This window comes from Trachinotus anak, unplaced genomic scaffold (assembly GCF_046630095.1).
Source record: "Trachinotus anak isolate AG129_WGS33_773 ecotype Australia unplaced genomic scaffold, CSIRO_AGI_Tana_v1 ptg000020l, whole genome shotgun sequence".
In the NCBI taxonomy this organism is placed as follows: Eukaryota; Metazoa; Chordata; class Actinopteri; order Carangiformes; family Carangidae; genus Trachinotus; species Trachinotus anak.
In genome coordinates this window covers 8,631,310-8,649,452 of record NW_027273871.1, presented here as the reverse complement: position 1 = coordinate 8,649,452, position 18,143 = coordinate 8,631,310, and the positions used below count along the sequence as shown (strand labels likewise).

Here is an 18,143-nt window from a genome sequence, read left to right as displayed (position 1 = left end):
TTATTGGTTTCTCTGTCAGTTTGTTTCTGTCAGTTTGCTGCATTTGAAAGGGACTGCTGGGAAGATGAGTTTGCTTTTTAATCAAAGTGGCCCAGCAGCCCAATTCTGAGGTTTGTTTTTTCTCATTCAGCCTATTTTGCATTGGTGTGTGGTGTGTGTGTGAAAAGTGCAGAGGTCCAGCAGTTCTCTGGAGCGGCGAGGAAGGATTAAAAGATAACACAGATAAATGCAAAAAAACCAACAACTTTAAATCGATGTTTTCTGCACTGGTGATACATGACTTTATTTACCAGGACGCCTGCACTGGAAATGATATTTACTTTTTGCATGAAGCCTGAGAGCAGCCTGCTCCTCACCAGCTCATGTTTACTGTACATGTTGATGATGCACGGATGTTACACTCTGCAGGCCTACCTGAGTCTGCCTCCTCCAGCTAACAGGAACATGTGGAACACATGGATTCATTCAAATAGTGTTGAAAGAACAAAGACTGTAAATGTAGATGTGATTCATTTTGCTATTTGCTGCATTAATCTAATAGATTTCCTGTAACACCCTGTACATGCTCTGTCACTCACTCCTTTCCTCATGAGGATGATTCATTTTTTAGCCTGATATGAAATAAACTGAGGTAACTGGCTCAACACGCTGCAGCAACACAGGCTCAAATCCATTTTTCAGTATCTGAGCTGTTCGTGAAGCTGAAACCAGAACTCTCCTCTCCGCCGTCAATACATTTAATTTCATTAAAATTGTACTGTAACTAAACGCTGAAGTTTAGCCGGTGTCCGTCCGAGGAGCGGGGCTTCATGTTGTAGCCGCTCTGCGTTTCGGGCATCCTGTCAGTTCCTGGATGCATTATTGATGAGACATGATTAGAGGAGCCCGCAGCTGCGCGTCTCTTTGAACACACTTCTCTGAATTAAGTGGAAATTCGTATTTATATCTTGTTTCTTCCAGTCAGTTTTCAAAATAGCGTGTTGGATTGGCGCGCTGGACGGATGTGGAGGAGGAAACACCTCGTCTCATTTCATTTTAAATTCTACACAGTAACAGGAAAAAAAGAGATTCTGATCAAAAACTAAAGCAGATTTTCTGAGTGTCTGACTCACAACCTGCAGATGTTCTGCTCAGCCACATCTGGACCGAGCGCAGTGTCCCCGGCTCTGACGGAGTGCGGACATTCCCGCGGCCCCGCCATGGACAGCTGCTCCTTCTTCGGAGTGTGGATGACCAGCTGATCATCAGCTGATCATCGGCATCCAGAAGCGGCTGCTCGAAGTATAAATAATTCCGCTCGTGCGTGCGTGCGTGCGTGCGTGTGTGTGTGTGGGAGAGGAAACGACTCAGGGCTAACTAAATATCAGGCTGACTGACAGTGAAATCACAAATACACTAAGAATAATAATAATAACAATATTAACAACAACAACAACAACAACAACAACAACAACAACAACAATAATAATAACAATAATAATAATAATAATAATAATAACAGATTTAATTATTTTTCCTAAAAAATACATTTGCATGTATTTATTTATTTTTCTTTGAGTGGCTTAATTAAACATGTGTGTTTTCATCTCGTTTATCAGATTTAATGGGGCTTTTATTTTGTATTATTTACTAAAATTATTAATCATTGCACAACAAATGTATCTGATTTGATCCTTCCTGACTCCTCAGGTGTTCTCAGGAAATAAATGAACCCACACTCAGGTATTACCCAGCAGGCCTGACGTGTCCGCTCCTGTGTGTGCGTGTGTGCGTGCGTGTGCGTGTGTGTGTGTGTGTGTGTGTGGTGTTTATAATAGAGGCTGATGTCAGGGAGGCCGCGGTCCTCTCCTCTCTTAATAAAGATGCAGCTCCAGGTTGAGAGAGGAGGACCAGCTGTTTTTATTTATTTATTAATTTTTTTGTATTTATTTTATTGTATTTTTTATTGTATTTTTTATTGTATTTTTTTGTATTTATTTGATTGTATTTTATTGTATTGTATTGTATTGTACTGTATTGTATTGTATTGTACTGTATTTTATTATATTGTATTGTATTGTACTGTATTGTACTGTATTTTATTGTATTGTATTGTATTGTACTGTATTTTATTGTATTGTACTGTATTGTATTGTATTGTATTGTATTGTATTGTACTGTATTGTATTTTTTATTGTATTGTACTGTATTTTATTGTATTGTATTGTATTGTATTGTACTGTATTTTATTATATTGTATTGTATTGTACTGTATTGTACTGTATTGTATTGTATTGTACTGTATTGTATTGTATCTTACAGCGCAGACTCACGTTAACAGCGTGCAGGGTTAGCAGTGTATGAGCAGGTACATTATTGATAAGAAGCGAAATCTCCGATTTAACGTGAAGCTCGACGCAAACGGGACAGAGGCTGGCGCGGGAGTGCGGCCGGAAACGTCTGTCCATAATAGGAGTTAAGTTGAATTTCTTATTGAGCATCAGTGACGGGAGCTTCCTCTGTCAGTGTGCAGGCCCTCAAACGCATCTCATCAGCAGCAAATAAAAACTCAACGTGACTGGAATTGATATATTTGTAACATTTTTATTGTTATTTATTTGGCTAATTTAATGGTCCGGACCTGTTTTAGTTTTAGAAACCTGTCGCTTTCTTCTTCTTCCGTAAAAAGGATCTGGGATTCCTGTTGTGTAAATATTGATATCGCTGCTACGATATGGTTTTTATAATTCATGCCATCGCATTTTTCATTTATTTATTCACTGGACTCTGCAAGTTTTGTTTCACATTTACCATCATATATCCTTCAATAATAATAATAATAATAATAATAATAATAATAATAATAATAATAATAATAAATACTTTTCCTCCATATTTCTCTTCAGTTACAACCTGACTTCCTTTCCCCACATTTGGTTTTGTCCTGCTCTCCTCAGCAGTAGCTGTGCAGCGGTGGTAGCTGCCTGACCGGGGGGACCGTCATCCTGCTCTCCGCCCATTAAGCCTCATAACTGGGCCGTTTGATCACCGCCTTTCCCGCCCCGATGCTCATTAGGCCTGATTAGTTATACAATGTTCCTAATTACGACCGCCATGTTTTAATTACCGCCTCATATGCATAATGTCGTCAGCCGCACACACACACACACACACACACACACACACACACACACACACACACACACACACACAGGCCCCCATCACCATCCAAACCTTTGCTGAGAGGAAGTGTTTTCAGATTATTTCCTGGTTTTCTGGTGGATGGAAACACTGTAGTGCTTTCGAGCAAGGAGCCGACCCTCCACCTGACCTTTGACCTCCCAGAGGGGCCCCTGCAGAGGGAGGAGGTGAGGAAGAGTGTGAGGTTATTCTTATTTTTCTTTCTGTTGTATTTGAAGCCAATTGTGTGATCAGCTTTTACAAATGTGAGGAAGAACACACCTTTATGTGTGTGTGTGTGTGTGTGTGTGTGTGTGTGTTTCAGACGGCTGAAACGAAGGATTTATCTACGAACGTCGCTGATAAATATTGCATCAACAGAATTGAACACTTCCACTGTGTCGGCAGCAGCCTACTGTGTGTGTGTGTGTGTGTGTGTGTGTGTGTGTGTGTGTGTGTGTGTGTGTGTGTGTGTGTGTGTGTTGCCAGCATGAACTTGCTTTTTAACTCCATAACAGAACGCTAACGGGGGTCGATCCCCCTCAAGATACAATAAAAAATAACTGGCCAAAAAAACCCCCCACACAAATTAGACCCCCACATTAACCCCCCCTACACACACACACACACACACACACACACACACACACACACACACACACACACACAGCCGTGCTGTCAATATGCAACCGGCTGCCCCATGCACCACTGCAACAGGGCTGTGAGTGTGTGTGTGGTGGGATGGAGTGGGGTGGGGGGGTTATGTTTGCATTAGTGTGTGTGTGTTAGAGAGAGAGAGAGAGAGAGAGAGAGAGAGAGAGAGAGAGAGAGAGTAATGTAACACAGGGCTGATTCTCCAAGGCCCCAGCGCTGCACTCAAGACTCAGAGCTTCATTAAAATTTCATCTCCGCAGCTCGGCCAAGGTCTATTTATGAAAATGCGCTTCCTCGCTTCATGGAAAACACAAGCTGGAGAGGAGTGGATGGAGTAATCTGAAAGAGAGTGGAATTAACAGCAGCCACCGCTCGGCGGTGTAGATGGGGCTCTCCTGTGGACTCACACAGGGAGGAGGCCGGTTCCACCATGAGCTGGTGAGGGACCAGAAAAACCCCACAGACCACTTTCCAGTTGACTTGATGTTCATATCTTCCCCCCGTGCTGCATGAGGCTGAGTTGCATGTTTTCAAACCAGAATGGTTTGTGCATGGGGAGGGGGGGGGTCTGGAGTGTTGCACTGAAGCCCATTTTAAAGGCAGTGTTTTCTATTTCTGTATCAGTGCCTGGAAGGTTTCTGCACCCAGTGAGCAGAGAGAAGAGATGGAGCAGATTCTACTTGTCCAAATGAAGTTCTGCTGCCTGGTGGAGACACCCGGGAGTGGGGGGGTAAAAGCAAACGTAAAAGCAGAAGAAACTCTGTCTTGAAGTGAAGCTTCACGCAGAAAACTGGAACCACCGCAACCATCTCTTTCAAATATGTTTGGAGGAAACGTTATAGCTGCAGATTCCCTGGTGGAGGGGGTCAGGGAGGAGGGATCAGCAGAAAAACACAGGATGAGCAGGACTCTGACACCAGGGACCAAGCAGCGACCTGCTGAAGCAAACATGGAGCTGCAGTTCCTCTGATGACCACTAGAGTCTGGCTCCAGCAGTGAGTCAGTCCCACAGACTCCCATGTTCAAATGTCTTTACAGCAGAAAGAAACATGTTTACAGCCTGGTACAGAAACTGTTCTGGTCTCTAGAGATCATTTCCTCCTTCATGACACCTGTACGGCTGAATTTATTCAACTCACCTGTTTACATGTTATTAAGGACTAAAGTTATTTATAATTGAGTTATTTATAATTGAGGATGTGGCCTCTTTGAGTGACACATCCCACCTCTTTGCCCATTTCTGGATCAGCGGGGTGTCAGGTGGAGTCAGGCACTGCCAAGGTGGCAACGGTGAAGCAGCCCACTCTTCAGAAACCTGCGGGTGACCTCACTGAAGTTACGTCCATCTTTATTCACAGTCTATGTTTGCAACCTGTGTTTTGTAACAGTGCTACTGAAATAAATTCTGTGAGTTGCTTCATGATTTAGTTGCCACAAAACGACATTAAAGGGAAAACAGATCAAATACTTTGACAGTTTATTTTCAGTATAAAAGTCTCTGGGTGACATTAATCTGGGTGACGTTACATTTTATGCAAAACCAGTCTGTTAAAGCATTTTTAGCATTTAGCATTTAAGGTTGTTTTACCAACAGACAAAGCTTTTTTTCTCGTTTGGTCCGAAGCAGGATAAAACATTCTCCTGTGTGCCTGAAACTCTGTTTTCACATCACTGTGCAGAGTTTCCACCGGCAGGTTTGAGCTGCACTGCATCAGATAAACACTCAGTCACTGCAGCCTCTCTCACAACACTGTCAGCTGTTTGTCTTCTGGCTTCACCTTTGAGCTGGAATGTCTCATCATCATTCTGACAGAAGAGGACAACGTTTAATCTGAGCTTTATTCCCACTGGAGATTAACAGAAGGAAAGAAAGCGACGTGAAGGTACAGAAGAGGAGAAGGAGCATTTCTTTCCCTGCACCAGTGTCAGCCTGGCAGAGAACAGGTGGCACTGGGCTGGTTTATATCCCAGGAAGTGATTGGAGAATGAGGAACAGGTGAGTGTGTGGGCAGGTGGGGGCGGAGTCAGATGGGTGGGCAGGGTGTGAAATGAGTCGGTGACTGGCAGAGAATGAATGAACTGTGTCAGACTTCACACACAGCAGGTTATAAAAGCATGATCTAACCAAACTGCTTCTGTTGCCTAAACCACAGTCTGGACTCCAGACCCCCCGGACCCCCTGGACCCCCGACCCCCATCTGATAAGATTCTTGTTTTATTAAATTTATAAAAATGTTTCATTATTCATTAAAGAGTGTTTGAAACCCCTGAACAAAGCAGTCACACGTTCTGTCACTGTGTCACTTACGGACGTCGTCATAGTGGAAATAAATGACCCCCCCTCTCAGACCCCACCACAGCTGCAGCCAGTGAAAGTGTGTTTTGTCTGTTTAGCGTTAGCAGCCTAGCTCCAGGCCTCTCATCACTGCTGCAGACATTTAAAATATCATCGAGTGATTCAAAGTATCTGTTTCTCATGTTGACGACTCAGAGTTTTTATAGAAAGTCATGTCACCGCTGAAGGATCCTAACAAACATCAACACATCAACACAGCCACTGAGGCCTGTGTAAACCGGCTCATCCTGAACCACCTGCCCACAGTGACGCTTCAGGAATGACTCAGACATGGCATCGAACCTGTGAGGAGGCCGGACTGATGAAAGGTTCAGGTTAACGAGGTAAACTCTGTTCCCTGCTGCTAACCAGCAGCAGCTCCTGAACTCAGTGAGAGACACTTTGTCTTCCTGACTCGTGGTCATGTGACTAACAAGTCTCAGTTACAGGGACCACGTCCAGTGACTTCAGAGGTTCACTGTTTCACTGTTTCACTGAATGTGAGTCCACAAAGTTCTGACTTGGTCCTTTAATGGCTCAGGTCCTGCTCACCCTCCATCAGGACGGAGGCACAGGACTGATGTTTGATGAGAAAACCATAGAGACTGTCTGTGTGTGTGTGTGTGTGTGTGTGTGTGTGTGTGTGTGTGTCTCCTGGTTCACGCTGGCAGGAAGCTGCAGTACTGATTTGTGCTTGTTTGGATCCAACTCAGGAAAACACAGCAGAGGAAAATGAGGCCTTGCGTTTCTTAATTATTTAAATCAAACAATTAACGACGGTCGTCCTGGGAGACGCTCTTTTATCTGCAGCAGCAGCCGCAGCCGTCAGGGTGGAGTCTGCAGGAGGACAGATCACATGGAAAACAACAACCACCACAGTCATTTCTTTGTCAGTCTTAATTATTAAACCAGTAGTTTGAGGCTGTGCAGGTGTTTCTCTGTTAACACTATCACCAGGAGTTTATGCATGGTGGGAATGTTGGGTCTCTAGATAGCATTATAAAGATATTCTATTCTATTTTATTCTATTCTATTCTATTCTTTTAGATTAGATTAGATTAGAAAGTCTTTATTGTGTCTGGTTTGCAACAGAAGTCAAAACCACCAGTACACATCATAAATAAAGTAAAACAATAAGTAGAGACATAAAACCATCCAACATACTTTAGACTTCACTATAACAAGTTACAGTTGGACATGAATCACCATCAGTGTTTGTTAAAAACAGCTGATGGGACAAATGATGGGGCTCTGACCTTTGCCCCCTGAGCGGCTCTGACTTGATAAACGTGGCAGAAACGTGTATGAGAAGCACCCTGAGATAATCTGGAGCTTTATAGATAAAAATTGACTCAGCCACAGATTTCTCCTGAATCTCTCTTATTGTGTTTGTGTCTTTTCCTGTTGTGAACTTGCTCCTAACACCACAGAGTCACATCAGCCATGAGTTAAATAAACCTTGATTCACTCTGTCATAAAAACTCTGGGTGTTTTTCTTTTACTTTCTTCCTCACAGGAAATCAGGGAATTGCAGCCCTCTTCAAAATAAAACCACCAGCACCATGAAAATCCTCATCGCTCAGTGTGTTTAGAGATCCCACAGACGGTGAAGAAATAAAGTCACTTTAAACTGATGGACACTGTGGTGATATTAAAGCTTCTCTTTACTTTTTATTCAGTGTAATATAATTTGATAATAATTTCAGTCACTTTGTCTCAGGAAAACTCGATACACTGTTCACATTGATTACACGGTCAATTATATATAATTTATAGGCTTCAACTGGAGAGCCGCTCCGTGATTAAACTTTGATGAATCCATGTTCTACATTCTTTGTTATAGACCAACATGTCAGCCACTGTCTGCTGGGCCAAAAAATATCTGTAAATATTGACAAACGCACAACACAGGAGTCCGTTTTTTCCTGCTTCTCTGAACTTGAAATATGAGACTGAAACGTCAATAAACTGGTGAAACTCATTAGAGTCAGATTAGAGGATTAAATATGTTAAACTTGATGTTTTATTTGTATTTTAGTTTAGTTGGCTGACAGATGAAGTCCACTCTCGTCTTTTTCAGAATAATTACTGATGATTTTTGTTATTTATTGAGAGATTATGGAGGAGATTTTCCCGATCAGATGATATGACATGAGGAGGAAGGTGTGACCTCCTGTCTCCGCCAGTGTTCTGGATATTAATGAACATTATTTTAAAAGATTTAAGGGAGTGTGTGTTATTATCTGTGTGTGTGAAACAGCACTTTAAGGAGGAGCCTGAAAGCTCTTCATTAAAACCCAGGATGATGAAATTCTTGCGTTTCAGCTCTTTAAGGTTCGGTTCCCTCTAAATGTAAAACTCACTAATTATCACCAACACAACGGCGGAGAGAGAGAACTTATTATCACCTCTCCATCCGCTCACTGTGCAGACATCAAGTCATATGAAATTTTAGGTGTTTTTCAACCTGCTGGGTCCTCCATGGCCCCCCCACCAGCAGCCTCTGGGCCCCACACTGCTTGAAAAGGCCTTTATTGGGTTTCTCTGTTGTACGACAGAGAGAAGCAGCTTCTTAACAAACACAAGCAAAAATCAATAGTATCATAACAGCTGATATTTATTATTCATTAATAACGAGTTTACGCGTCCAAACCACCTGCTGAGCTGGAGAGAGGAAAGAAAAGAAGAATACTCATAAATATGAAATATGCAGATGCAGTGTGTGATATAAATAAACTCAGAGTCTGGTTTCATCTCAACATTAAACTGGATGTTTAAACTGAACCTTGTGCAGAGTCAGTTTCCAGCCTGTGAGTCTTCTGCCCTCCTGTTGTTATCACAGTCATCTGTGGGTTTTCTTACTAACACACTTCTTGTCAGTTTGTGTCTCTGTCAGAAAACTGAGGCTGTGCAGATCTCACACATTCATGCACAGGTACTGTTCACATGCTTTTATTCTGCAGGTAAATCGTGCACGTTTAAGGTTTGATTACATTATGTTTCCTAGACACAGTTTTACACCATATTTATTTACAGCATGCACATTTCATCCCAACTATACTTGTATAATGGTTTAATGTTTTTTTAATTAATTCTTCAAGTGAAACATCTCTGAGTATCTTAAAAAAAAAATATTATTATTATTATTATTATTATTATTATTATTATTATCATCTGGTGTCTTGTACCTTCAGAATAAAGCTTCCTTGTGCGTTCGTAACCACCAGTGAACTGCTGAAGCTTCTGTTTCCTCACAGATCCATTGCTTTCATTAGGAAACTCATGATCATCTTATTTGTTGTTGCTCCATTGATCCTCTAATTGTAGGAGAGGTGAACGTTGGCTGATGGTTAATAAATGAATGGGTGAGGTTCGAGGCAGGTGTGAAGTGAGGACAGGGGGAACACACACTGTTTTTCACCAGGTAAAAACATCTTTATATGTTTGTGTTATTATACATAAGGTTTTGTGTATTGTGTAATTTAAATGTACATTCATACAACATATTAAGCTGAAGAAGCCCCAGTTTGTTCTCAGCAGGCTCAGGTTGTATCAGACTGTGCTGACAGTGATGCTCAGGACGGGGCCCACACTGAGGAACCTCTGAGGTCCTGCAGATGTTCATAAACTGATTCCAGCTGCTGATAATTCGGCTGAATTTCAGACTGTCTTCCTGGCAGTGTGGAGACCAGCATTTAGACTTTCACTTAGGGAAACTGAATTTACAAAAAAATAATAATAATAATTATAACTGACTGTTTAGAAATTTAGAAAAAAAAATTTTGATTTTTTTTTCACTCAAGGGCAATTTTTTCTCAGGGTGACCCACGACCGCAGTTGGACCCGGACTGAGAGTTTTAACCTCTCAGTCCGGGACAGAGGAGCTGATGAAACCAGCGTCCACCTCACTCTGCAAATCCACTGAAGTGTCTCGCTGATTCCTGATTGGCTGCACTTTCTTTTCAGTAATAATTGGGTCAGAGTTTCTTCTTCACTTTTCAAATTCTCTAACTTTAAAAACCACAGTGGCAGTTTTCAGTGGCCCCGCCCCCTGAGGCCGCCTCAGAGAGGCGTTGGCCTCCCTGCCGGGCCGGGCCGTGCCGTGTCCGCACCGAGGCTGATCAATGTGAGTCACTCAAGTATCAAATCCTATTCATCAGCGCTGGGAAGCAGCTTTCAGACGGACCTCCTTCACCTCCAGGCTTCTCCTGTTTCAGAGCAGCAGCTGCTGTGCTCCGCGCAAACACACACACACACACACACACACACACACACACACACACACACAGCTCGTGTTGCACCTCTCCATTGAATCTATCTGCGTTAGAAACCATTGACGCCTCAACCTGCAAACACCAGCTCCATCTGATGACAGGCTCCTTTAAATCCACATTTTTATTCTTTTAGGCTTTTTCACCGTCTTTAATGTCACAGTAAAAATGTGAAATATATTTTTCAGCTTCCTATGAGAGTCAGAAAAATGAGATTTGGATGTTTTTTCTGCAAAGAAAGGCTGTCAGAGGATGAAGTCAGACGTGCACGGTTTATTTCAGCTTCTGTCGCTTACACAGACACATTTAAAGCAACACTTCCACAAATGAAATATGACCTTTTTTTCTTCTGCTTCTCCAAAATAAATTAAGTTTAAATAAATAGAGAGTTAATAAAATTAAACAAAACGAAGTGGTGAAAAAATATGTATAAATAAGGCCGATCTATTTCCCTCCATCAGAATATCTACAAAGTGCGCTCCACAAAGGTGTCGGTGACCAGAATAATTAGAATAACAATATGCAAAAAGATTCGTTTCCATGACGACACAAAGGGGGGAGATCAACAACCTAATAATAATAATAATAATAATAATAATAATAATAATAATAATTTGATTGTCAAAGCATCATTGCAGTGAACTGGAACATACAACAGGTTTACACATCAGTGAGTCTTCTAGGCCTAATTCACCATCAAACCGGTGGAAGGAGAAAAAGCAAAGACACATTAAAAACAAAGAGAAAAATGAAGCAACTCGTCTTCTTCTTCTTCTTCTTCTTCTTCTTCTTCTTCTTCTTCTTCTTCTGCTTCTTCTTCTGCTTCTGTCAGCCGGAGTGTGAGACCGAGCCAACACGTGGTGATGAGGTAGACACAGCGACGCCGTGCGAGTGCGTGTGTTCGTGCGTGTGTTCAGTGTTTCTTCTTATTGCAATGCATTCACTTCGAGGAGGGGCGGGGGGGGGGGGGGGGGGGGGGGGGGGGGGTTGCGTAAGTTTGATATTTTTAGATGAGACGCACAAAAAACACCCCCCCCCCTTCCCTCTCCTCCCCCCTTTACGAGTAAACCATGCAATGGATTACAGTAGAGTTGTTGTGCCTCATATACTCGCCACAGACAGAACACCCCCCCCCCCCCCCCAAAACAAAACAAAAACAAAAACCAAAGAACCAAACATCCCGTCGCTATAGAAACAAGCACCTGGGAGGAAACAGCGAGATGAGCTTTGTCCACACGGAGGTGCAGCGTATTCACACATATGTACAATGATAAATATAAAAAAGCTTTTCCAACTAAGGAGGATAACAACAGTTATTCCTCCATTCCCGTCACTGTTATTCGTAATGTTTTGTACAATAATTGCCATATGAATGAAGGGATGGGACGCAGCGCGGGTCCCGCCTCTCCAGCCCGCGGGGGGGATCTCTGTGTCCGTCATGTCTCAGAGAGAGAGGTGGAGAGGTGTCACAGTCCGCAGGGTTTTTTTCCTTTGTTTTTGTTGTTTTGTTTTTATTTTTATTTATTTTTGAATTGTAATTATTCATGTTTCTGGACAGGGTCCCAGTCCCGGTGCTTCTCCACTGTCAGAGGAAAGAACAAGGTACACCGCTGGATCCAGCTGTTGTGTCTTTGTGAGGCGGAACCTTCCCAGAAACCAGCTCCTGCTGCACTGAGTGCGGGCTGGTCGCCAGGTGTCCCTCATCCACACCCCCAGCCTCTAAAATACGTCAACACCCAGAGCAGGTGTCGGTGCATCGGCTTCAAAAAAAAAAAAAAAAAAAAAAAAGTTGCGGCCTGTGCTTCAAATACTTTCTGTGAAAAAATCCACAGCTGGAATTGAGGCCCTGGCTGTGATGCTGCTCCGTTAGGGGGGGACAACACTGCAGAGCCTCTTAACAAGACCCCTCCTCCTTCATCAGTCAGGACCTGTGATTGTTTTCCTTCAGTCAAATCAAATTCAGCCAGTGAGGTGATGTTGGATGCAGAAACTTTACCTTAAGAGAAAATAAAAACCAGACTCTCAGATTAAATGACTTGTTAAGATGGAAATCTTTTTTAAGTGCGCACTGTCGGGCCCCCCGTCAGTGTCGGGCCCCCCGTCAGTGTCGGGCCCCAGTCACAAAAGGCACAACGGTGTACCTTGTTTTTCTGACAGTGTGCAGCAGCAGCTTGTCTCTGTTTGTCTTTGTGTTATCGGGGCAGAGACTCTGCTGTTCCTCCCCCCGCTGCTCTTAGTGCGTCGCAGAAAACTTCATCCGTTTCTGCTTTTGCCTCTGATTGCAAAACCAAACCCGGACCACGTTCTTTTTCAGGTCCAATTTCTCGGCGATCGCGGCGATCTTCTCCGAGGAGGGCCTCGGCTGCACGGCGAAATACGCCTCCAGGGAGCGTTTCTCCGGGGCCGCGATGGACGTGCGTTTCCTCTTCTTGTCGCCGCCGTTGAAGATCTCCGGCTTGGACATCTTCTCCCTCTGCGCCCGCTCCGCCTCCTCCAGCCAGGCCTCCAGGATCGGCTTCAGGGCCACCATGTTGTTGTGTGACAGGGTCAGGGACTCGAACCTGCAGATGGTGCTCTGGCTCAGACACCCGACCCCGGGGATCTTCAGGTTGGCCAGGGCCGCGCCCACGTCCGCCTGGGTCACTCCGAGTTTGATCCGCCTTTGTTTGAACCTCTCGGCGAACGACTCCAGCTCCCGGGGATCTGGCTCCGCGTCCCCGCCGGTGGCCCCTAAGGAGCTGTGGGAGCCCAGCCCGTGTGGGTGCATGTTCATGGACTGTGGATGGTGGTGGTGGTGCTGCATGTGGTTGATGGCCGACATGTGGGCGGCGTGGGCGGTGTGCGAGGCCGTGGAGCAGACGTCCGAGCCGGGCATGCCTCCCAGGGAGATGCCCGGCGTGAGGTGGTCCAGCAGGTCGCCCTCCAGACCCTGCGCCGGCTGGTGGTGCCCCGGGTGGTGGTGGGAGGTGAGCACGGACGGGTGGTGCAGGTGTGCGGAGGAGGAGGTCGGGGTGCAGGTCATACTGGTCATGGTGGTCATGGTGTGGTAGGTGGCGTCGGGCTTGAACGGGTGGCTCTTCTGGGCCACGATGTCCACGGCGGCCAGAGCCTCGGCTCTCTGCAGCAGCGTCTCATCGAAGCCCGCGAAGATGTTGCCCTGAAGCTGCGAGGGGAGCAGAGTGGGGCCGGTTAGAGCGGGAAATCTGACACACATCGATCCATCCACTTTATCTAATCATCAATCACCAATTTGATTTTCGATTAAACACGAACCAATCATCCACAAATTTATTCAATTTCCTTCCGTGAAATTAATTTGATCTTCTGTGTCTGATCAAAACCGGACGAACGTCAGCAACATTAATGATTCTCTCACATGATTTTACACCATGTTCAGTGTGAAGCTGCATTAAAGCAGGTGATGCTCAGTGATTTCAGGAGCTGAAAAGGTTTTTACATCTGAAACGCAAAAGTCTCGATTATGATTTTATTTCGTGCAAAAGCAGTGAAAAAAAACTTGAACTTTCTCTGCCACATTAAACCGTTTCATTGTTGGACTTCTGTGTGTGTGTCCGGCGCCTGCAGAAGTGTGTCAGATATTCATCTAAAATTCATCTTTACGATCTCCTGAATTATTCCTGCGGACAATGAAATGAGACGGTGTGAGTTGTGAATATGAATGGAACAATATGAGACAACCCGCGCGAGTCCAGCCTCCTCTTCCTCCTCTTCCTCTTCACCTTTTCTCTCCCTGCACTTTTCAGCAGCATCACTCACATGAATCTGAACACAGGATTATTTCACAGACAGAATCATCCACATCTCCACTGTCTCCGTCAGTGTTTTCTTTATGTCATTCATCTGTCATAAGAGTTACAGTTTATTTCCACTGCAGCCCTCAAACCTCTCCGGGAGGTTCAGTGTGAGATTCTAACCTCAGGAACATGATGTTATTATTTTATGATGACAAACTGAGGGTTAGTTTCATTCCATAAATTAACGTGGAAACATTATTTTAATTTAAAGGCTCAGCTCAGTTCCTGATTCCTCTGTGCGTCTGCGCAGTAGGTGAAACTTCACATCGAATCATTAACGAGCGTCTGTGTGAAAGTTGTTAAATTTACCAAACAACAAAAAGTTCCTTCTCTAAGCCTCATGCTGTGGTTCTGCTGTGTCTCCAGAAGTTTTGCCGCTGCAGGAGTGAGTGAGCTCAGACTCACCGACGGGGTGGGCAGGCAGGCCCTGCGGATGGCCTCCGAGCTGGAGTGCAGGGGGGTGTACTTGGGTTCGTGGAGGATGGGGTGCATACTGAAGGGCTGCTTGCTGTTCATCGACATCATGATGGCAGAAGTGAGGGAGGGTCGCTGTCCGTCGTCCTCGGTCGGCTCCGTGTTGCTGGTTGTCTATGAAGAAGCGCCTCAGGGAGGGAAGATCAACCTGCCGGACGCAGACGGTGTGGAGGGAGAGTCGGTCGTGGATCGGGGTCGTGGCTGGTGTCGGGTTTAAAACGAGAAGAAGAAGAAGAGGAGAGGTAACTCCTGCGCTCCTGCGGGTCTGCGGCCTCCTCTGCGCCTCTGAATCACTTCTATAAGACGGATGCTCCTCGCCTCCAGCGCCTATATGCGACCGCTGCCGCGCAGGCTGCTGCTCATTGGTGGATCCTCACTCCATCCATCTGGACGCCTGCGCCAATCACATGGAGAGAGAGGCCTGTAGCCACGCCCCTCAGCGTTGATGCTGTGACTGCACCGTTCAGAAAACACTTCTGGAAAAACCAAGAGTCCGAGAATCCGGAGAGCAGCAGAAGAAGAAATTGAAAGGCTGAACATGAAAACAATCCGAATGAAACCTGCGCCAGTGAAGCTCGGTTTCACTTCTGTGATAATCTAAATGTTTATTATCTCCCTCAAATATCTGCAGTAAACAGGGAATCATTGTACATTTTCTGGCCTGAAAATCGTCAAATGTAAATGTCAACTAATCTCACAGGAGTTTAATCTTCAAACACTCAGAGCAGATCAATTATTTAAAGCTTTATTTAAATGGATGTTTGAGGCTGTGGGTTTTGCTCTGGAGCCGCTGGATCACTGAGACACCAACACATCTTTTTAGAGAGTTTCAGGATCAGCAGAGCGCGCACACTGTCATTATTATGATGATTATGATGATGATTATTATGACAGATATTCTACTGTGGTTCAGCATGGAGCTCACACTGAAGCGTAGCTGTTAAAAGTTTTTATTGCACTTACTGAGGAACTCATTTACATCTCTACATCACACAGTTCAGGATATTTTGATTACACACACACACACACACACACACATATATATATATAAGTTAGTTGTAAGTTGTATATATATATATATATATATATATATATTACAGATATAACCGGACACAGACGGAGAGCGATCAGTCGACTGATACAACTTCAACGGATTAATCGGTTTGTTCGTCTCTGCTCTGCCCGGATGAACAAGGCAACAATTACATGGGTTTGATTAGGAATATGAACCTGCTCTCTCTCTCTCTCTCTCTCTCACACACACACACACACACACACACACACACACACACACACACACACACACACGGTGTGATTATTAATTGATGGCACATGGTGAGATGCGCAGGAATTCCTCCTCCTGAACCTCATTCACTTTCTCAGCAATTAATACATTAATTAATCATGTTTCATTTACTTTGTGGCTGTAGCCAGGGTGCCCCCCCCCCCCCCCCCCACACACACACACACGTAAACAGGTCTGGATGGGAGTTAAAGGGCAGGTGACTTCCGGCGGACAGACATGCCCGTGACACGATAATCACCTAACTGCGTTCACGGAGGGGGGGTTATGCGGCTGCGAGTGCAATAATAATAATAATGATAATAATAATAATAATTATAGCAGCAACAACAACAATAATAATAATGATAATAACAATAATAATAATGATAATAATAATTATAGCAGCAACAACAACAACAACAACAACAACAATAATAATAATAATAATAATAATAATAATAATAATGATAATAATAATTATAGCAGCAACAACAATAATAATAATGATAATAATAATAATAGCAGCAACAACAACAACAACAACAACAATAATAATAATGATAATAATAATAATAATAATAATGATAATAATAATTATAGCAGCAACAACAATAATAATAATAATGATAATAATAATAATAGCAGCAACAACAACAACAATAATAATAATAATAATAATAATAATAATAATAATAATAATAATAATAATAATAATAATAATGATAATAATGATAACAACAACAACAATAATAATAATAACAATAATAATAATAATAATAATGATAATAATAATAATAATAGCAGCAGCAACAACAACAATAATAATAATAAGAAGAAGAATAACAACAACAACAACAATAATAATAATAATGATAATAAAGCCTCTGCTCAGCAAAATGAACTAATTGAGTAGCAGTGAAGGTCCTGTAGTTTAAATGAAACCAATAACAACAGTTGTAATATTTATTTAGTGAGACTTCATCAAACAGAATGACTGAGGGCTGAACTTTGTAGATGATGAATCATTAATAACAGGACAGAACCTGCGGATGTGGAGCATTAACACCTACATGTCTTCATACTGAGACTGAGACCTGAGTGTTCGTCTCAACACACCAGTAATAATCTGTCAGAGACTCTGCTCATCCTGTGTCTGGTCTCTGAGGGAACACTGTTACTGCCCTGAGATCTACACTGAGTCCTCTGCTCAACATGAAGATGTCATCTCAGATTCACAAACAGCTCCTTTAATTTAAGAAAAAGAGACATTTCAGGTTTTTAAAACCCTTTGTGTAAATTTCTGTCCCATATTGAACCATCTTGTCCAAGTCCAGTTGAATCCAGTGTGTGATTAGTTTAATAACAGTGTTTTTTTTAGAGTTGACTCTTGTGTAACTAAAGCATTCGAGCAAACACTCAGAGTATGAACCTGTGACCGTTTGACCTCCGTGTGCTCTGTGTGTCCATCGCTCTTGTGTTTGAATCAACCCTGAACTTCCCCTGTCATCTGAACATGGTGCTCTCATCAGTATTGTGCGTCTTTGCTGGTTGTCTATTAAAATGCATCAAAACGTAATTGTTGCACAGAATTCTCAACATTAAAGGTAAAAAATCAAACAAAAATTATTAGCAAACTCCACACTGGCTCATTTATTCCAACCTGATCTGCACAGTTACATCTTCCCTCAAACGTTATGCTCTTTTTATGATGCTGAATAGAACAAAAATACTTTTATTGTGTTGATAAAAGTTTAACTACCTGTGTCTAAATGAGTGAATAAAGCTGAGTTAGTGTTTAGAGGAGACGCCTGAGGTCAATCAGACAAAAAGAGCAGAAGACAGAGGAAGGAAAATAAAGCAACGGGAAAAAAGAGCAAAATGAAAACACAGCACTGAAGTTCAGCTCAGATTTAAAGCAGAGACAGATGAAAAGAGACAGAGAGAAATAAAAATAAGGAATTCAAATGACAAGTTTAATGGGATCTGAAACATCTCTGCTGTTCAACAACACTAGACATGAAGTTTCTCTCTTCACAGGACATTTGTGCTGAATCTGTGATTTTGTCAATAATAATATCAAAATGAATAACTTCCTGGATGTTGTTTTAGAGTCTGTTTCTGATCTGTCTGTCATGATTGAGTTATGGTTG

General features: G+C 43.1%; 1 protein-coding gene across 1 annotated transcript; it reads right to left on the bottom strand.

Annotated features, from left to right (window-relative positions):
* Positions 1–11,909: 11,909 nt before the first annotated feature.
* On the bottom strand, positions 11,910–15,008 carry pou4f4 (POU class 4 homeobox 4). Its single transcript, XM_071506503.1, has 2 exons — positions 14,640–15,008; positions 11,910–13,582 (listed from the first exon to the last, which is right to left on the bottom strand). Exons 1-2 carry the CDS (start codon positions 14,757–14,759, stop codon positions 12,653–12,655), a joined length of 1,050 nt encoding a protein of 349 aa, XP_071362604.1. The 5' UTR covers positions 14,760–15,008; the 3' UTR covers positions 11,910–12,652.
* Between the last annotated feature and the right edge of the window lie 3,135 nt (positions 15,009–18,143).

Excerpts from the sequence above, each read along its gene's own strand:
- pou4f4 (XM_071506503.1), bottom strand. The coding sequence starts at position 14,759 with ATGATGTCGATGAACAGCAAGCAGCCCTTCAGTATGCACCCCATCCTC. Across the intron at positions 13,583-14,639 it reads CCTGCCTGCCCACCCCGTCG|CTTCAGGGCAACATCTTCGC; the intron begins GTGAGTCTGAGC and ends CTCCCCTCGCAG.